Source organism: Eucalyptus grandis, chromosome 3 (genome assembly GCF_016545825.1).
Source record: "Eucalyptus grandis isolate ANBG69807.140 chromosome 3, ASM1654582v1, whole genome shotgun sequence".
Classification (NCBI taxonomy): Eukaryota; Viridiplantae; Streptophyta; class Magnoliopsida; order Myrtales; family Myrtaceae; genus Eucalyptus; species Eucalyptus grandis.
Genome location: NC_052614.1, coordinates 64527263 through 64548521, shown reverse-complemented (window position 1 = coordinate 64548521; position 21259 = coordinate 64527263). Strand labels below are relative to the sequence as shown.

The following is a 21259-nucleotide window of genomic DNA, read 5'->3' as shown; positions in this document are numbered from 1 at the left end:
TTACACGTTAAATAACTTTTATTAGTAGTGAATAATATTTCAAAATTTCATCGGGTGTTGCTGAAAAAACTAAAGAAGCAGGCCTCTCGTAGAAATAGATATTATCTCGCGGGAAATTTTAAAAATAAATTTTGATTTTTTTTGGGACGAAATAATAAATTTTTTGAATTTGAAAGGATGTTTTGGTAACTTTCCAAATGAAAAATCCGGTACAAAGATATCGCTCTGGAGCGAAAACAGGCACGGGCAATTATCCGGCTCCCTGGTTCAGACAACTAGACAAGACCCCTGACGTGATCGAACCCCAACGGGAAACTCCAGAAAACCGCGAGAAAACGGAAAGAAAAGGAGTCCCCCGCTTTCCATTTCGATTCCAGATTTTCCCGGAAAATTCAAACACACCGCCAGAACAAAATAGCACGGCAGTCGCTCCGCTTCAGTGCCTCCGTCGCGGTCGATCGCCATGAACGCTCCTCCTCCTCCTCCTTCCTCTCCTTCTGCTCCGCCTTCGCTGTTCGTGCCGCTTCCTCTCCCCGTCGAGGACGCGATACGCCGAATCTGCAGTGACCAGAACCAGCCTCCCCCGAACGCGCGGACTCGGAGGAAGCTCGCCGCGCTCGGCGAGGAGGCCGCGCTCCAGGTCCTGAGGGCGACCGCGGCGAGGAAAATCAAGTGGTCCATCGACGGTCTGATCTGCCACATTATCGAAAACGGCGTCGGCTCTCCTCTCTCGCCGTCTCCCTCGAAGACCGCTCGCATGTCCCTGAGTGATCAAAGCCCGGCCCGTTCGCCTGTGATGAACTCGCGCGGTCAGTGATGTTCCTTTTCGTGTGTGTGAGTTCCCATTTTTTTTTTTTTGTTGTTGTTGTTGTTGTTGTAAAGTGTGGAGGTCGTGTTGGTGGTTCTTGTGCTTGTAATTTGGAGAAATAAGAGGAAAAGGGGACGGTCAATCGTCGGAAATTCGGAAGTTGCATCGCCATCGCCATTTGGTGTTGTCAACATCCTTTTTAGATTATCCGATTTGATTTGTTTTTGGAGGAGTGAGATGTTCGGAGAGATGATAGTGACTGGTGAGCAAAGACATGAATGGCTGCATGAGGTGAGGCAAGCCTCTGCTTTTTATATGATAATTTTTTCCTTTTTTTAGTGAGAGTGAGTGAATGTTTTATCGTCTATTGACTTTGTCTGCTAGTGCTAGTGTTTGTTGTTGCGAAATGGAAAACTTGCTTCCTACATATCATGTCGTCTTCCTGTGTATTATGATGAACATGGATTGTTCAAAGTATGCTCAAAGTATGTGTAAAAGAATCTGCTGATACGGTGGTTTTCCTTGTTTTTTGTTTGTTGTCCTGTTTTTGCTGGTTGCTTGTGTTATTGTTTGGAAATTGAGTGGGGAAAAAAAGTAGTGCTCAAAACTGTATCTTCTTTTCATCTTCTGGCGCTAGTTGTTGGGCATGATAGTTTGTTCAAAGTTTGTACAGAAAATTTGAGCCGGGTATTTTTCTGCTAGACAATGGATTTGCAAGCTCTCCTGTGCGAGATCAACAGATTGGAAGTCGGAGACGCCTTCCAATTTGGGAAACTGGGAGTGGACCAGCAGTTAGTCCCCACATGAAGGCATTAAGCGAACTGGAGTTTAGAAAAGCATTTCTCATTCTAAACTACATTGGGGAGTAAGTTTGCTTCTGAGTTGCTCTATCTGAATGTTGTCAGCTGTGCATATTTAGACTATTGAGCTGCTATTTTATGCAGAGGCAATCTTGAAGATGCCATAGACAGTGATACGATTCGACGGCTGAAAGATCTCAGAATGTTCGAATTTGAGGCAGCAGTCTGGAATGCCATCGGACAGTATCGTGTCAAGAAAGATGACCGTTGTCTGGTAACCATTAGGAAGCTATTTCATTTGTCTATTGTTTCCAAAACTAGTCCCTTCTATTCATTTTGGAAATTGTCCCTTGATTGTTGGGAGGCAGATTGTTATGAAGTGACTTGGACTATGGATCATTTTGATATGTGGAATAAAATTGGAAATGTGGAATGGTATTATTTAGGGAAGTGATATGAGAGGCATTGGCCAATATAGTATATTTAGTTTGAGCATGATATGCTGGCCACATGATTTGGCGAAATGTCCTAAATCAAAAACTCTTATCTGATAATGGCCATAATAATGCACAAATGTGCGTGCATGCGCGCTTGAGAGAGAGAGGGAGAGCTCCTCATATATATAATATGTTAGATTAGTGAAGAAGTCAGCCATGAGAGAGAGAGAGAGAGAGAGAGAGAGAGAGAGAGAGAGAGAGGGAGAGCTCCTCATATATATAATATGTTAGATTAGTGAGGAGGGAGGGAGGGAGGGAGAGCTCCTCACATATATAATATGTTAGATTAGTGAAGAAGTCAGCCATGAGAGAGAGAGAGAGAGAGAGAGAGAGAGAGAGAGAGAGAGAGAGAGAGAGAGGGAGAGCTCCTCATATATATAATATGTTAGATTAGTGAGGAGGGAGGGAGGGAGGGAGAGCTCCTCACATATATATTAATTAGTGAAGAAGTTAGATTAGAGAAGAAGTCAGCCATGAGAGATAGAGAGAGAGAGAGAGAGAGAGAGAGAGATTAGTGAAGAAGTCAGCCATGAGAGAGAGAGAGAGTCAGCCATTTACTTCATCTTATTTCATCTTTGTATTTCTTTGTTTGACTAGACAAGTTAAATTTGCAGATATTTTTAAAGAGAATGAAAGGTCAATATGTATGTGTTAATTTTATTCTATTTTAAAGTGGAAAGGGATTTATATCCAAAATTTTTTGAACATTTTTCTTTTTATCTATCCTAATATTCTTAATAATTTAGATTAATTTGTCACCTGAAACTTTTTTGGTGTTTTTGTTGTTGCTTCTTTCAGTATGTTGACTGGGCTTGTGAAAGGACGCATTTCTACCATTGTCATGTTTCACCTCAGGGGTGTTATCGTTTTAAAGTAAGTTTCTTGGCTTTTATCTGTAAGACTTGCATTCTGACTCTTCGGTTATATCAGCTATGGCTCTTTCTTCCCAGCTAAGTTGTGGAAATGATTTCGTTAGAGTGGGGGATTAGTGCATCACCTTAGACATTTTTTCCTCTTTTTGTGCTCACCCTGTATATTGTAGTTATCAGCATGTTTCATGTACATGGATATGAGTTTAATTTTAGCAATTGGATGATCTGTTAATTGAAAAGATTGTAAGTGGCATTGGTTGGTTGGTGCACCTTAGCAGAATGCTGACTCGCACCTTTGTAACTGTGTTTTCTGTATTTGGCTGTTGCTGCTTTGCAGTTGTCTAATATGATCGAGTCATTTAGAGTTGAAAATGCAAATGAACAGTGTGCTTTGAGTGGTGGTTGTTGGACAGGAGCTGTGTCCTCCCTTTCATATCTCTGCATGTCTGATACTTTTCACCACTATAAAGAATGTGTGTATTGTTTTCCTCTGTGCCATCTATTAATTTCACCATTCAGCTTCTTTTAGTGCCAAAAAAGTGGTTTAACTCATTGGATCCTGGTATCAATTGCCCAAGGGCATTTGGTGAGCATGAGAAGGTTTTAATTATCAAAGTAGTGATTACACATGTTACAAGTGAAGCAATGCATTTGGATATTACAAAGTTTCCTTATTTGGTTGTTAAGAAAGTTCCCTATGGACACTTTTGAACAAAATCCTTAGGATTTTAGCTTCTTAATGATGATGCTCGAGACTGTATGTGCATTCAGGGACCTTACCTTGATAAGACAAGAACACTTCTGCAAAAGGCATTAGGAGATGAAAATGTTCTCCTTGTCAAGTTGGCAGACAAGAATACGGATGATACTGATACTATGTATAAAAAGATTGCAAAGGAAGGGATTCCTGTTGGTTTGCGTCGATACAAGTTCTTTGGTAATTTTCGTTGCTCATGCTCTGTGTGCAGTTTTGTTTGTTGTGTGTATGGTCTTATACTTTTATTTTAATGTTTTTCAGAAGATGTGAATTTGTAAGCAATTTGTATTATCAAATAAGACAACCATGATAAAAGGAAGCAGAAGAATGGGTCATGACATTGTATTTTGGCTAATTATAAATTATTGACAGCTTTCTACTGTTATTTAATGTTGAAATGGAAAATATAGCTTTACACAAGCATGAATTTGCAGTTTGTTTATAGTAATTTATTCTTTTGTTCCACGCTTCCTTTGCCTTTTCTCTCTTTAGGTAATGTAGATTTTGTTGGGAATGACTTTTCCTATTAACTCTAGTTTTATAAAATCTTATTGATCTCACAATGTTGACTTGGATAGTCATCACATGTAACTTTTCAGAATATATGAATGTTGACATGTATAATCATTGTGATTTTTATATAGTATTAAAAAAATATTTCTCTTTTCCATTTTCAAAATTTCAGTGCAAATTTAAAAGCATGAAAAGTAATTTTTTTAAGTGTAGTAGATGTATACTTATGTGCATTATGTATTCATTTCCTGACTGCTTGAATTCTTGGGACAAGCAGTTTCGCAGCATTAAATGAGAGCAAAAGTTAAGCATTCAATTTTATTGTTATTTTGCCAAAATTTCTGTATTTTCTCAAATTTGTTGGGAAAACTTGTATCCTAACTAGATGAATCTTGGTTGTAATCATGTTTCTTGTTTTCCATTCAACATTGATTTTTACCCATTTATGTTCCTAAGTAAAATGCAGGAGTGGGGATTACATGCCTCTGCTAGCTTTTGTCTTTTGACACCATGCAATACACAATGCTCTTCCCCCAGTCTGTATACGTTTTCTGGAAATTTTTTATTCTCGGCTTGCATCTAGAACCAGATGCGCAGTCATGATAATTGCATCCGCACATACAAGTGTTCATATGCTGGTTATCTTGGTTTCTATTTCACAAAGTATTTTTCTTTTTTTGTTATTACTTGTGTGGCATGCATAAGGGAGATGAACCAATCTTAGTTTTTGGAGCCTTGTTTGCTGCAATGCGAGCTTAAATACATATGGAACTGCTGATAAAATTTTCATCCTTGCTGATATGGTAATTAATCAGTGTTTAAGGATGGAGGCAAAGAAGAGAAAAAGAGAGACCCTACTACATCACCTGTAAAGTGTTACTTTGTTTGCATGGAGTGCGAGGCACTTAAAGAAAAGAAAACAGTACATGAAGCGAGATGCTTCTTCATGCATGCACATACAGTGTCCAGCATATCCCGCTACATGATACGGTTTGTTGCTGTAGAAGTTTTTCATCTGAACTTTGCTTGAACTATATTATATCCTAATGACATGCATCTGTTAATAAACAGGTTGTCTCTTATCTTGTCCAAGACTATTAGCTTGGAAGTTGACTGGAATCGTGTTACGATTGAGAGAATTGAGGACAAGGATTGCAAGGTGTTATCTTTTGATTATTTTGTGAATGAAAACTTGGTGTCATTTAAAGGTATACTTGTTGTTCGCTCCAACACTTAGTATGGTCAATTTCCTGTCTAATAGCAGAATAAAGAGGGAAATTGCATCTATGATAAGAAGGGAAAACCACTTATACATACTGATGGGACTGGATTTGTATCCGAGGACATAGCTTTGAAGTGTGTTGGAAATATTTTCAAGGGAAGAGGTGTGATTGCTTCTGCTTTTAAGGTTTGTGACCTGTGGATATGAGTATCATCTGAGTGGTATCTTCCTCTTGCTATGCAAGAAAAACTGATCTCCAAAAAATAATTATGACAAATAAAAAAGGAAAACTGATAGTATGTAATAATGTCATTTATGGTTAATTGTGCATGATGTCTTTAGATAGTATAGTCATGATGACACTGTAATGACAATACTACATTTGGCAATAGGATGATGTTGCCTGGGTACGATGAATTACTGGACTGTCTAGTACTAGTAGTATTTTGGTTATGGGATGCAATCCCGTAAATAAATTTGAACGAAATGCAGATCTAAGCAGTACATAATGTGAATTTGCAGCTTAGGTGTTGTGGATCATAGTTTGGTGAGTTTTTACCGCAACAAAGCATTGTTAGTCGATACTATTAGTGATCAATTTCCTTCTTACATGTAATAGTGAATATATCTTTTCATAAGCCTTGAATAGTCACCTTTGTGTTTCATGCCTTTGTTGATATTGTTAGTGACAAATGTTCTGAAAATATAATATCTTGCTTTAGGCCTTTCTTTCCCCTCATTTAAATGGAGACGTTTCAAATAGTCCCAAGTAGAAGAATAGAATTAAACTAATCTGTCTCCCCTTTTGGGGAGTTCTTTGAGATATGTTCAGTGCCATGGGGCCTACAAAAATTTGTTGTTTTCTTCTCCTTTATATAGTGCATTATTTATGGAAAACTTGTTAAGAAGGCATATGACTGAATACATTTTCGTCCCGTCTCTCATTTTTGTAGTTTTAAGTTAATTTCCTAGAAATTTGTATTTATAATTGTTCTAGATGCTATTTGCCTCTGATTTGGTCTTTTTTTTTTTTAAATTTATTTTTTTTTATCCTAGAGATTTGCTGGCTGCGGTGATGATGAGCAGATACCTAGGGAGAGCATTTGTGAACCGGTAGTTGATGGGATTTTTTTTTTTTTTTGTGCTAGTGCTTGATTGTTGTATAGTACGTGTTGAACTTTTTGCTCTTTACACTTCTCTTGTAGCCTTTGCTGATCCAATGCCGTCTATTCAATGATGGTAGAGCTGTCAAGGGAACTCTTCTCCTCAATAAGCAAGTAAGGATTTTGCAGTGTTATACTGCTGTATCTAAATATTGGAGCGTTGTCATGTCCTTTCATGTACTTTTGCTTTCAATTTATTTAATATTTTAAAGACTAGAATTTTCTCTTACAAAGTCCTGTTTAATAAAAAAACAATGTGGTATAAATTGCTGGAAGTGAAATTGATCTTTTTATTCTTTGTTTATGATTTTATACATTTGTCAGTTGGTCCTCCAATTTAATTAGCAAAATAAGAGTAATATGTTTGTGTAAGATTTACTAGTTTCACGAGCCCAAATGAAAGTCAATTTGGTGGTTGACATGAAAGAAATTCTCTCCAACTTCATTTATGCTGCCTTTAGTGATAATGTATCAGTATGAGAGTGCAATAGAAGTCTCATGTGTTCTAGTGGGAATTTCCTCTATCCATCATGCTCACAAGAGGAAGCATAAGAGGAATGCAGTTTGTCAAGTTGTCATTTTATATGTAGAAAATTGGTTAGATCATTGATGTTGTTGGAGTGTTTTGGTTGCTTAGGAAACTTTACATTGCATTATTTAGTATCATTTCAGCTTTGAGCTGTAAATGTGAGTCTAGTTATTAGTTTTTTAGTTGCAATAATTCTCCATATTGCGATATATTTCATTGTTTCTATCGGTTCATTTATATCTTCCATTCTAATTGTTTTGGCCGAATTTTAATCTGTAGCTCCCTCCTCATACAATTCATATTCGACCGTCGATGATCAAGGTTGAAAAGGACCCGGAGCTTTCAGATATCAGGACTGTCAATGCGCTCGAAATAGTACATACAAGGTACAGCCAACATATTTTGCCAGCAGGCTATCATTGTTTTAATTAATTATCTTGGGGTTCTTATGGTACCTGTGACCCCTAGTACTGTGATCACAGTGTTATCTGTGGGTTTGTTGCCTGGCTATGCTATTGATTTGTTGATCATTGTGTTAGGATTTTCCTTTGGAGTTAGCTGGTTAAAAGACCCTTACATAAATAGACTGAAAAGTTAGCAGCTTTTCTGTTCTTTCAGCAGTTTAATTTGAACATGGGACATGTTTTTCTTGTGAATTACTAAATCCCATTGCTTTTTGTTTGAAGCTTTTTCTGCCATCCAATTTTACCTTTTCGGAAGAACTGATTAGACCTTGGTCCTCATTGATGCAGTAATAAACCAAAGCCTGCATATCTTTCAAAGTTTTTGATTGCACTTTTAAGCTATGGCGGGGTCCCTAATGAATTTCTTTTGGACATGGTGGAATGTGCTCTGGGAGATGCAAATAGTGTCTTCTCTAGTAAACGAGCAGCTCTAAGAGGTAGTATTCTTCTGAACATTTGGGCTGTTGAAATAGTCTATTCTTAAAACAGTCCAAAAAGAGATTTTTCTCCAATTTTTTTTTTTATTTACTTAGATGTGCTTCTTTTATTTTTCTTGATTCAAAATATGCATAAGTAAAAAAATGCATCTCTATTCATCTTTGCTGCTTTTACATCCCCGGGGTGCGTATTTCCTTCAATTGCTATTTGATGTGTAAACATTTTCCCTTGTGTTTTCCTTTTGTTCTTTTACCGTATGAACAGTTTCGGTGAATCATGGTGAGAAGGATGGTTTCACCGCAGCGAATGATCTTATCTCGGGATTCCTCTCGGGACGAAACATACCTACGTAATCGTCCGTCCAGCCTGATGAACGATGAAAAGAAGAGTTTGAAAGGAGGAAGGATTCCTATTCCGGATTCTTACTATCTAATGGGGACAGCCGATCCCACAGAATTCTTAAAAGTGATGAAGTTTGTATTATCCCGTATGTACTCGTAATCTCATCTTTCTGTGCTTGATTTATCATTTAGCATGAGTCTGCTAAAGAAAACTCAAGAAAAATGGTCATTCTTGTAATTTTAATTTTAGAGTGCATCCCTTGGTTTTTGATGGCTTGGTATGGTTATGGAATAATTTTTAACCATGCCATAGGGTAAAATTCAAAATTTAGGTCTCCATATGGTTTGGCTTATTTGACTAACCTAACATTGTACTTTTATCCAAATTCAAAGAATTTCATAGAAATAAAATGAATTCTGTGAGGACCCCATGCAAGTGATTTTGCCTGTTCAAAGATCATTAAAAAGTAGTATTTTCTATTTGGAAATAGATCTCTTTTGGCAAAATTTGGTCAATGATCATGCTTACTTATAGGCAGTGGCTTGGTTAAGGGAACCCACCGGAGTCATAGTGAAAGCGAGTCTTTATAGGGTAATTGTCACTGCTTATGGACCTGAACCTGAAAAACAGATAAAGCAGCTAAACTATAAGACAAGTAAGCCTTCCCAGACCATACAAGTGCTCGACAAGCCCATGCAAAAGGTTTGGTTAAGATATGATAGATTCTACCAAGTATACAAATGGAACCTAACCATACATGCCCTCCAATTATATCTTGCAAATCACCCACACTAACATTCCATACTTCTCCTCCAAAAGGAGATTTTAGTAAATAACCAAATATAACACTTGGGCTAAGGGTCAAGTTGGTAATTTTTCTTACAACTCCCCCTCCCGGAGCCCAGGTATCATATACACCTCCAAAATAAAGGCACCTATACCTGACAAGATTAAGTGAATACCCAAAATTGTGGTCATTTTATTTCTATCTTTCCATTAGAATTTTATGAGTGTAATATGGTTTGGCTGGCATTTGACATCTAGCAATCGGTTTGGCCCTCTCCTGGGGGATGTCAAAGCTAGGACTCCTTTTTATCTGGCAGGATCTACTTTCATGTTGATTAGTATCTTCATTATGATCCATTAGAGTGTCCTGTTTTATAGGTCTTTTGTCTTATAAGGCAACCGATTAAAAGATTTGCTATTGTTCCTGTTTCCAAATAAAATCATGTTTTATGGTTTAAGTAAAAGGTCAGTCTTCACAACTATTAGATACGCATAGTTTTTTATTTTATTTTAATTGTTAAAATAATCATCATCCTATCCTACTTTTCTAATGCCATTTGTAAGTGCTTTTGCTTATTCATTTAATCAGCTTGCCAATTAATAACTGTAGCTATGCTTGTCTGGGGCTTAGATGTTTAATTTAGTTACATGCCTCCATATCTGGTCCTTGGATTTAGACATCAATGGTGTTATATTGCTTTGATGACATCCCATCTCTGGTTCTGTTCTTGTTAACCCATGTTTGAGATTGATATTCACAACTTTGGTGAAAAGGTGTAATTACTTATTGGGCTTTGATGTTATAATGCTGTTTCAGGTGTCTTTACTATTTAATAGTTTGCTTGAATCATCAATGCAGTGATAGTGGACAAATTTCAGGGAAGGTATTAGTATACCGCTATCCTGGTTTGCACTTCGGAGATATTCATCTTTTGAACGCTACATATGTGGAAGCTCTGGAAACAAAAGTTGGAAATTCAAAGTATGCTATATTTTTCCCTACTAGTGGACCACGCTCCTTGGCCGATGAAATAGCTGGTGGGGATTTTGATGGGGATATGTATTGGGTTTCACGGAACCCTCAGGTTGGTGTTTATATGAGATTTGCTCATTCTTGTTAGATGTCTTGTATTACATTTGGTTGACGTCCTTTGCTAGCTAATGATGATACAACCTTGGACCCCCTTCCCCTTCCCCCACAACAGGAATTAGTCTTTTTATTTTTCTTTTTGCAGTTTCAAAATCCTTTCATGATTTTCCTCTTTCTAGTGAGGTTTTGGTAGTTGGATGGTATTTTTCACCATCCTTTTTCTCATTGGACAATTTTTCTGCAGTTTCAATCATTCTGTTCCTGTAAATGTCTCGTGCAATATAGCATTAGAATTATGTGTGGTACCTCATGACTGCAGAGTTTGAGATTTTCCTACGGTTCAAAATTTCCCTTGGTTTAAGTTTGATGCATTTTTTTCTTTAAACTATACCCAGAATAGTTGTATGTCATTGTAACTGGGTTCCAACTTGGCTAAGCAGTTGTTTTATGGCCAATGGAGAAGGAATTAATATGGTCACTTAAGTTATTAGAAGTTTAACGAAAAAAGTTATATGAAATTCATACATGTTATTTACTATTGTGACAGACCTATAGGAGAAGATGAGCCTGAACTTAATTCCTGAACAACAGGGAAAACTGTTCATGTCCATGTTTGCTTTCATTGGTTTGGCTTTGCTATAAGGAATGTATAATGGCCTTTTCAGCCACTCTTTATGCATGTGCCTGTTCCTCTTTCATCTCTCCTTTGGCGTACAGGCCTAGACTTTGAAAGTAATTTTAAACTGAGTGGAATAACATGAATGACCAACTGGGGCGTTTTACTGGAACAGGATTTCCATCCTTAATGTCCTTGGATAATTTCTACTTCTAAGATGTTTTGCTGTTGCTTTTTCTTGAATCTCTTGGATAACATGGATTTGGCGGAATGGAAATGCAGTCTTTCACTTCTGTTCCTGCTGGAAATGCAGCCTTTCTCTGCAATGTTGTCTAGTACAACAAAGGAAATAGCAAGTAGACCTATAGCCCATTGAATCGTGACTATATCCACTATTCTGATATTCAAATTTGATAGAGATTAATTTGTTAGAGTAGATCTTTTCTTTATTTCCTATTTATTTGGACCCTGCAAGAATCTGTTGATGTTGCTGATTTCATTTTCTTGTTCCTAACACACCTAAGTTGGCAAGGAGATGTTCATTCACATGCTAACTGTCCAAGCCAAGCATCTTAAGAAGGATGGGAGCACCTGTCAAACAGCCAATATAAGAGAGCTTGTTATTTAATTACCAATGCACTGTCTCTCGTGTTATTTGTAATTGATGCATTGGAAATGAAAACATTTCTTTATTAAAGGATTGCGGCACTCATTAACAAGACCCGTCTAAAAATCTTTGTTATTATATCTTGCAGTTGTAGATACCTGGATCAACTGTCCTTTTTTTTTTCCCTTTTCTTTTGCATCAAGGGTGAATCATGAGTCAGTGACTATGTTCCTGATAATGGACTCGTTGGTGCATCATGTACCATTCTTGTTCTGTCATTTTGTGAGGCCTGCCTTGCAGTGGTTGCCTTGGTTATAGTTTGGCAGTGATCATTTAACTATCTACAAAATTTGTTGATTCCTTGCCGAATGATGTCAGTTAAATCTTTCAAACAACCCCTAATTGAGCATGCAATTCATTTGTCAGCTGTTGAAGTACTTCACACCGAGCCAGCCATGGGTATCTGCTTCTGCAGCACAAGATATGAACTGCAAGAAGCCAATTGACTTGTCTTTTGAGGAGTTGGAAGATGAGCTGATTGATTTATGGTTGAACACTAGATTTAACCCAAGGTAGGCGCTTGAATATGCATTTGCTTTTTGGTCAGTGCCATAAGTCTGAGACTCCATAGTGGGGAACTATTTGTGATTGAAGAGAATGATCTAAGAACTTGGGAAAAAAAGAAAGTTCTTGCAAATTATTTCTGTAAAATACCTCACAAAAATATGAATTTTCCCTCCTTTGGCTGCATTTTTAAGATTGAACAGCAAAAGATTTATGATTTCTTCACATGATATTCCTTGCTGCCTCTGCAAGAGCAAAATTATCATCGTCTGTTCTCCGATTATACCTGGAAAACAAAAAACAGTCAACCTAGCTGCATAGACTTGCGCTTATTGCTCACTGTTCTAGCCAAATCTACTTCAAAATGGTTGTCCCCATTTCCATGCTCATTCTCTTTTTCAACCATTGCTGCAAACGCACCTCACACGTGTATACGCATGAATGCACGCACGCTGACACACACTTACACAGAAGCAACATACTAAGATTAAGAAGATGGAGATATTCAATGTCGATTCTTCACTGCATATTTTTTGGGTGGGCTGATATAATAAATTTGGAGTTTGTTGATCAAAGTGGGTGAGTAACATAGATGGATATAATAGTGAAAACGTAACGTCCCCCCTTTGTGTTAGACGGCGTCTCCCCTCGAAGGACCCGTTTGGTTTAGCATTTAGAAGGGGCTTCGGGGGCTCTAAAGGGGTTTGGCCAATTGTGTTATGGAAGCATTCGTCTTCGCTTTCTTGCACTTGTATTTTCCGTTGCCAAAATATATTTTAGGTTTTTTGCCCTAAATTTACTATAGTTTGCTTCTTTTCATTTAGACTTAGAATCGTAGTGTTCATTGAAAAGCTTTTTCATGAAAGTACTTTTCCTTTGAAAACTTGGACTTCAGGTCTCTGGTTTTAACGACTTTTTCATTCTTTGATGGAGGTTGGTCATTTCAGCTTTCAAAACTTCCAGTTATTTTATTAAATAGGTTAAGAAGCTCAATGTTTGCTGTTGCATCACTATGCTGAATTTGCCGTCAATGAAGTGTTGTTTATATATGATGCAATCATGATATTTTTTCCAAGTACTTCTCATGTGCTTCGTGTATTATTTATGTTTGCTGGACCTGATTAAAAGCTAGGCATGTGCCAGTAAGTAGAGGCATAATTTGGGTATTATATTATTGATGAGGAAAGATTTATAGCCTAGTGTCATTAAGCTGGCTCCAGGTTTTTCCATCTTAAAATGTCAGATGAAAAACACGATTCGTTATTTGATGATTATCTTGGTGAAAACATAAGATGATCATGAAGATTAATGTAATCTACTTATGGCACTTGATTGTGCTGCATATATGGCATTGCTCGGGAAAAATTGACATTGTCTATGGTGTTTTCAGTTACACAGTTGGTGTTGCAGCTGATAGTTGGCAGGCATTGATGGATCGTTTTCTAACACTTGGTAGTGATCAAGTTGATGAAAAACATCGGGTGGAGAGAAACCTTTGTCAGTTGATTGACATATATTATGATGCCATAGATGCTCCTAAGAATAGTGGACTCAAGGTCAGTTTCTTATTTCGTGTTTTTTGTTATTTAAGTATCGGACAAGATAAGATTTTGGGTCTCTCGATTCACTTGTATTTGCTTCAATTCTTTACAAGTCTAATGATGTACTTGGTATTATTATTTAGAGCTTAATCTACCATTTCATGAGCATGCAATAGATACTGAAGTGCCCTGGGGCATGCTCTGCTAAATTTGTATATTTTCATAGTGCTTACTGTGAGTTGGATAAAAACTTTGCGTGATGCATCTTTGTTGCTTAGCATCTAAATATGTGATTTTTTCTGTTTGCCTCTTTTTATTTTTTTCAAATCTTCTTTAGCTTGGTCATGTGATAGGCCTATTTGATGGTAGTGTTTCTTGGAAAGCTAAATAGCGACTCTTTCTTTTGTATTTGAGACCAGATTGAAGTTCCCAAGTCTTTAAAGGCAGAAACTTTCCCACATTACATGGGAAAGGATAAATCCATGTCCTTTCACTCCAATTCTATCCTTGGAGTGATTTTTGATAAGGTAGAATCATACCAGGCAGATATTCCGACTGGCAAAGGTGAGATTTTGCCTTACTCTCAAGACCTTTTGTGAAGTTGCATGATAAATAAGTATGGGAATGGGATAACGCTCATTCAAACTGGCTGCTCTCACTTGGCTCTTCATACAATATGAAGCCTGGTGATATTTTGATTATGCAAGTAGAAAGTTGATATGAGATCACTCCTTCACCTCTTGGCCTAAGAAAATGGAAAGTACTCTTTCTCGATGGAGTCGGTTAATGAGGACTTCATCCTATCACCAAGTCAATGAGTTTAATGAACAAATTTTGTGTGGTCAAATAACATCTTCTGCTGGTACTTACTGCTTCTTAATATTGATCAGCTCCAATTTTTGTTTTCGTCTTTGCTGTTGAAATTTGCGGGAACTGACTTCTCCTTCCGCTAAATTTAGGGATTTGGAAGCTCCCTTTTTGATGTGGAAACCCCGAGGGACTGCCGAATGGAGTGGGAAAGACGTTACACGGAATATAGAAGGGAGATGGTGGCTGCTTTAGGGGAAGGTGCAGAAGGCAAGAATTCTTCCGCCTACAACGTTATAAACAAATATAAACAGGTTTATTCATCTAGTCTCTTCTCATTCATGATTTCCAGTCGTAGTCAGCAGGGTTCTGGAAAGCAAAGTCATAGAGGACACAGACATTCTGTGTACTTCCTGGGAGGGAGAGACCTGATTCTAGGAAAATTCATTTTTTGCACAATTCTTCTGGTGCAGTTGCTATATGGTGCACCGGAGTTTGAAGAGAGCCCGAGGAAGGAGGAAGATATTTTTAACGAGGCTCTTGCAATCTATAACATTACATATGACTATGCGATGCGATGGAATGACGTCAGCAAATGCGGATTTGCTTGGAGAGTGGCGGGTCCTGCACTCTGCCGGATTTATGCCATTAAGCAGGAGCAGAAGTTAATTGTCTGCCTGCCCTCAGTTCTAAAAGAAATCTTCAGTTGAAACCTAACATTGGCGCGGACAGATGTTGTAAATCCGAGCTACGGGTGTATAATTAGTTTGTCGGTTGCCTCGTCGGTGGAGAAAAAGTGCTGTGAGAACCGCGGAAATTGTTTGTGACATGCATCATGTACGTACGTACGTGTTAGGATTATTAGATGTATTACAGTGCATAATCCATTTCGAAAGAATTGAACAAGGAGCTGTATGAGGTGAAAATCTCATGTACCATTTTGTAGAGCGGCATTAAGGGTGACTTATTTGTCAATTCTAACCAAACTGTCTTATGTAAAGTTACTAGTGTAAGATTAATGTCTTGATTTGAAATCACTACTTGTATGGTCTTAGTGAGAGGGGGAAGGGTTAAGGGGAGTCTATGTAATTGTCATGCAACGGAACTTGGTTTGGCTTTAGCATAAATATAATTATTTATCTATCTTATCCTTTAGACCTTTTATTTTTTACAGTAGAAAAGTTATTTTTTGAAGTGTGTTTGTTTTGTGAAAAAGAATATTTTGAAAAATGCTTTTGTAAAAATGGTTACTTGTATTGCACTTTTTTAAGGCAATAATTCTAAGCGGTCTAAAAGTTTAACTCTTTTGCTTAGGTTTGCCTATAGCAACATTTTGGTTAATATCATAAAAATCCTAAATTTGTATATTTGTGATAAATTTAACATATTAATTTTTTGATTTCAAAGAACTCCAAACCTATACATGATAGATTTACTCTTAATTAATTTTTATTTAGATTAATACAATGAAAAATCACAAATTGTTAGATGTAGCTCAACATATTGAATTAATAATTTATAATAAGAATTTTCATCTGAACTTTGAACTTTAAACGGAGGGTAAAATTTCAAACTGATAAACTCATTAACCGTCAAATGTTATCTAATTTGACAATTTAACGGATATGAATGAAGGGTAAATTTGATTAACCGAGATATATCAAATTATTTATGATATAATTCCTAAAGATTTTATATAGAAGATTCGTGTGCTAGGCTTGACTCGGGCTCAACCGGGCCGGGTTTTCTTATTAGAAGCCCTTGCCGAAGCCTGCCCAAGTCCGAGCATTAAGGTCGGGTCGGGCCTACATATCAGCCGAAGCCCACCAGTGGTAAATATTTGGGCCGCACTGGGATCGGGCTCCGGCTCAACTGAGCCGGGTTTTCTCATCAAACGCCCTGCCCAAACCCGTCCAAGAATGTCCTCGGGCCATCGGGCCCATGACTGTACGGACGACCTTTTCCTCGGACGTTCGTGTCCATAGCGAAGTCTGCCGTTGCATGGCGTCAAAAGGCGACGAGTCGCGTGCTTTGCATGCGCGCATGCACTCGACATCGCGCCGACTGCTATCGCCACCGCCCGACACCTGTGCTCGCAACTCTCTCTTCTGTCGGTGAGCTGCTACTAGATCATCGCCGCGATGACTGAGGAGAGCTGACCGTCGCCGGTGATGCTCGCAGCAGAACAGGGTCGATCACTCTTCATCTTCATCTTCGTCTTCAGGCTTCACTGCGCCGTTCGAATATCTATCTACGCGGGAGTTTTTGTCTCCGCCGTTGATTGGGGCGGCGTCGCGGTCGAGCGGCGGCTTTGATCGGGAGGAGAGAGGAAGACTGTCGTGAATATGGAGAGCACGATGAAGGAGCTGAGGGAAGGCGCGCCCGTGCTGGAGCCGAAATCCAAAGTGGGCGGTGGGGTCGAGGACGTTTACGGCGAGGATCGTGCCACTGAGGACCAGTTCGTCACTCCTTGGGCTCTCTCTGTTGCGAGGTTTGCTTTCTTAGATCATTTGACGCTTTACATGTTTGAATGTGGAGTGTTTGGTTTGGAGTTAGCTTGTTAACGAGGAAATGATTATAGGAGGGGGAGAGAGAGAGAGAGATTTGTTTTTGAAATAATTCAGAGGTAATTTAACAAGTTTTACATGGTGCAGTGGGGTATCTCTGTTGAGAGATCCTCGCTACAACAAGGGACTTGCTTTTACAGAGAGAGAGAGGGACGCTCATTATTTGCGTGGTCTTCTGCCTCCAACAGTTGCTTCTCAACGTCTTCAGGTTGCTTCATCATCATCAACCTATTATTTTTTTAGTATGGCTATTTCTTACGTTATTAACATTCTTGTGTCAATCTCCTTTGATCGCTATCGATTTTGCTGACCAGGAGAAGAAGTTGTTGCATAATCTCCGGCAATATCAGCTTCCGCTGCAAAAGTACATTGCAATTATGGACCTCCGGGTACCCCCCGCCACCATGTCTAATCTTGTTCTGGTTTCTCAGCGTTTGTTGAACGACGCATCCATGCTTGCATATATGTTCGCATATGTGGTGATTGTAAAGCGTAATGGGATGAACTTGCATTTTCTTATTTGGACAAGTTGCACTTGAGTAGGATATGATCATTCTGGAATTTTGGATTGTATGACGGGTTCTTGTCAGTATTACCTTATTGCCCTTTACCGTAATTTGGAAGTATTCCCATAAATTTATGAGGCACATTGAGCTTTCAATGCTTCTATTGTAGTAATTGGCTTACTTGTCCTTGTTATCGGGATGTGGCAGTTAACCCTACATAGTTCGGTTTGCAGGAGAGGAATGAAAGGCTCTTCTATAAGCTTCTAATCGACAACGTCGAGGAGTTGCTCCCTGTTGTCTATACTCCAACTGTTGGTGAGGCTTGCCAGAAATATGGGAGCATCTTCAGGCGCCCTGAGGGTCTCTTCATAAGTCTAAAAGAAAGGTGTTATTTTTGCCTATTATTTTTGCCTACTTTGCAGGTTGTCCCACTAAAATGCAGCTCTGATACTGATCAACATGTGACAGAGGTAAGGTTCTTGAGGCACTGAAAAACTGGCCTGAAAGGAGCATTCAGGTTGTCGTTGTGACTGATGGCAAAAGGATCTTGGGACTTGGCGATCTTGGCTGCCAGGTGATGCTACTGTTTCAACTTTATGCCATGAGCTATGCTGATGAATTATGATGATTAATATTTGAGTCTTCTTGCAAAATTTTTTTCATTAGGGGATGGGCATTCCTGTTGGTAAATTGGCTTTGTACACAGCCCTTGGAGGAGTCCGTCCTTCAGCAGTAAGTGTTTATTGGAAACGGTTCTGTCTGCAACCTTCCGAGTCCACCTTCAGAATTTCTTTAGTGTAAAAGTTATTTCTTAAATTTGTTTCAACCTTTTATCTTTCTGGAAAGAAGTCCAAACTCAAATTGTTGAAGTTAACCAAACAAGCCTCGTTGCTTCCTCGCCAAAATTTGCTCTAAGATGTTCTCTGTGACTAAGAATTCACATATCGGACTCTCTTTGCAGTGTTTACCAGTGACAATTGATGTGGGAACGAACAATGAGGATTTGTTGAAGGATGAGTTTTACATTGGCCTCAGACAGAGAAGGGCAACTGGACAGGTCCTTTTTAAATATATTATGCCTTACAGAGTCGGCAGTCATGTAAGTTTAACAATGAATGTCAAGGCAGATAACATCATCTTTGCAGGAGTACGCAGATCTTTTGCATGAGTTCATGAATGCTGTCAAACAGAATTATGGAGAAGAAGTTCTCATACAGGTAAGGATCTTTTCCAAGTTAGGTCATGAAGAAGTTTCTAAAATATTGTGATTTCTGATGTTATCGGATACTAATATTTCATTAAGCTATGCAGTTTGAGGATTTTGCAAACCACAATGCTTTTGAACTGCTTACAAAGTATGGTACAACTCATCTTGTGTTCAATGATGACATACAGGTATAATGCATTGTTCTATATGGATTTCGTTTTCATTTGCAATCCTGAATAGTAAACGATACACACTCTGTTCAGGGGACAGCAGCAGTAGTTCTTGCAGGACTGCTTGCAGCACTCAAAGTTGTCGGCAGCTCTTTGGCAGACCACACTTTCTTGTTCTTTGGTGCCGGAGAAGTGGGTTTTCCTTCTACTCATGTTTTTCCTCTTAACTGAAGCTTACTGGAAGAATTAGTACATGATGTCCATCTCTTCAAGATGGCAGTTTAATTTCCCTTGTCTTGGTATTAAGTTAAGATCCTCAATAGATTCCACCCTAGATGTGATCAACTCGATCTAACATTGACGATATGCTCAAAGCAGGCAGGGACTGGCGTAGCAGAACTCATAGCTCTCGAGATGTCGAAGCAGGTACTCATCTATTGTTCTGGTTTGGAGATTCCTCATGGTTAGGTTTTCATATCATCCACAATGAGTCAGAGACCATCTTCTTATCTCATTAATTGTAGTGTGGATTTATGGTCATTGCAGGCAGAAGCTCCAGTGGAGGAGACTCGGAAAAACATTTGGCTAGTTGATTCAAAGGTTACAGATATTTTGATGAATACTAGCTGCTTCAGTTGCAAAAGAAATCCAAAAGAAGTCTCGATATATCATAGTTTCCTCGTATCTTTTATGGCAGGGGCTGATCGTTAATTCTCGGAAGGGTTCACTTCAACACTTTAAGAAGCCCTGGGCTCATCAACATGAACCTGTCGAGGATCTTCTGAGTGCTGTCAAGGTGGGAAAACTATTCCTTGCTAGTTCTGTTACATTCCCTTTGAAAGTGACTGTTTGTCTTTATTTCCGTTCACGCATTTACCGTCCTTCTCAGGCACTCAAGCCCACGATTTTGATTGGATCAGCTGGAGTAGGAAGAGCTTTCACAAAGGAGGTTGTTGAGACCATGACCTCTTATACCGAGGTATGCTCATCCTTAAATCAAAGCCTATGGAAATGTTATCCAGGGAATAACATTACTGCTTTGCCTCTCTTCTACACCGTTAACAAAATGAACTGTAATTTTTGTCGGTCCGTAACGTAGAGACCTCTTATTATGGCCTTATCCAATCCAACCTCCAAGTCCGAGTGCACGGCAGAAGAAGCTTACTCCTGGAGCAAGGTAAATGTAAAGCTCATCTGTTAACATGTAGTACCTCATCCTGCGCCCTCTGATAACCATATCACAATAACCCAACCGCAGGGTCGTGCTGTATTTGCTAGCGGAAGCCCGTTCCACCCGGTTGAGTACAACAGCAGGGTTTTTGTACCAGGCCAGGTAAACCTTGTCTTCAGGGTTCATCCCTTGTCTCCTTCCTTAGTTATTTATCTCTTCTCGTGCTTGTATAGAGTTCTGGACTCTGCTTTTTCTTGTACTCCAGGCCAACAATGCTTACGTCTTCCCTGGGTTCGGGCTGGGTTTGGTCATCTCAGGGTCACTTCGTGTACATGATCAAATGCTTCTAGCTGCCTGTAAGTAATCTGCTAATTCATGTCGCGCCATTACTTACATGCTTGTTACTCACTGAGGCTCAAGTGAAATAAGCATGCTACTATCAGTCTAAAGCTTGTCTGTGTGTGTCATAACATAGCGGAGGCGTTAGCTAGTCAAGTGTCACCGGAGGACTTTGAGAAGGGGCTGATCTATCCACCTTTGAGGAACATCAGAAAGATTTCTGCGCAAATAGCAGCCAACGTAGCTGAAGTGGCTTACGATCTCGGTAAGTGCACTATGGCAATGCTTCTCACAGTTCCATCCACATGGGCATATTTATTTCTCTCCTGCTTAGCCCATTGTGTTTTCAACCCATTTCAGGCTTAGCAACGCGCCTACCTCGTCCAGGAAATCTCGTCGAGTACGCAGAAAGTTGCATGTACAGTCCAGTCTACCGAAACTATCGTTGAAAGGCAACCGTCCGCCTGTCGAATCGCGGGAGAGTTGGTGCTTTGAGATGTGAGGGCGTTTCCTTTTCTGTTATTTTCTTAAAGGAGTCCTAAAAAGTTGCAGTTCTGAAATAACGTTTCGGAGAACGTAATTAGGGTTTTTTGGCAGGTATTCCACGGAAGAGAATCTTCTGCTTCTCGCTGGCAAACTTTAAGCTCCTTCCCTTGTGTATACATTTAAATTAACAAGAGTATCGCCGTAACTTTGGGACGAGTAGTTTTGACGTAAGATGGGAGGAAACGTGCACATGACGTAATTTCGAGCAAATTTAGGATTTGATGCTGGTATGAATTTGCTAAGGGAAAATTACTGAATCAATCCTAAACGTACTGGATGCTAACTTATTTAATTTTATCAGTTCTCTAAATGTATTACATAGTTGTTAATTATGAAT

General features: G+C 38.9%; 2 protein-coding genes across 3 annotated transcripts; both read left to right on the top strand.

Annotated features, from left to right (window-relative positions):
• The first annotated feature begins 236 nt into the window (after positions 1–236).
• Positions 237–15564, top strand: LOC104438229 (probable RNA-dependent RNA polymerase 5). Its single transcript, XM_039309921.1, is given in 22 exon segments — positions 237–809; positions 1511–1673; positions 1753–1882; positions 2904–2978; positions 3749–3914; positions 5063–5237; positions 5319–5406; positions 5512–5655; positions 6526–6582; positions 6675–6746; positions 7441–7547; positions 7914–8062; positions 8328–8395; positions 8397–8517; positions 8520–8550; positions 10051–10276; positions 11931–12076; positions 13459–13624; positions 14029–14173; positions 14227–14315; positions 14569–14730; positions 14890–15564. Coding segments are annotated over 22 exon segments (3063 nt in total). The 5' UTR covers positions 237–463; the 3' UTR covers positions 15127–15564.
• Positions 15565–16761: 1197 nt separating this feature from the next.
• LOC104438228 (NADP-dependent malic enzyme-like) lies at positions 16762–20888 on the top strand. 2 transcript variants are annotated; one of them, XM_039310198.1, is made up of 19 exons: positions 16762–16907; positions 17071–17191; positions 17298–17372; positions 17723–17874; positions 17958–18063; positions 18156–18221; positions 18451–18546; positions 18635–18706; positions 18801–18884; positions 18960–19058; positions 19245–19292; positions 19413–19466; positions 19564–19662; positions 19756–19845; positions 19966–20043; positions 20125–20199; positions 20303–20393; positions 20513–20641; positions 20737–20888. In XM_039310198.1, the coding sequence occupies exons 1-19, from the start codon at positions 16762–16764 to the stop codon at positions 20823–20825; spliced, it is 1770 nt and encodes a 589-aa protein (XP_039166132.1). In that variant the 3' UTR covers positions 20826–20888. The 2 variants fall into 2 exon arrangements, with proteins under 2 accessions (XP_039166132.1, XP_039166133.1); XM_039310199.1 differs by having other exon boundaries at positions 17071–17194; positions 17301–17372.
• Positions 20889–21259: the final 371 nt, after the last annotated feature.

Coding starts and splice junctions, on each gene's coding strand:
- LOC104438228 (XM_039310198.1), top strand. CDS start 16,762: ATGGAGAGCACGATGAAGGAGCTGAGGGAAGGCGCGCCCGTGCTGGAG. Junction 16,908..17,070: donor TGGGCTCTCTCTGTTGCGAG/GTTTGCTTTCTT, acceptor TACATGGTGCAG/TGGGGTATCTCTGTTGAGAG. Junction 20,200..20,302: donor GGGTTTTTGTACCAGGCCAG/GTAAACCTTGTC, acceptor CTTGTACTCCAG/GCCAACAATGCTTACGTCTT.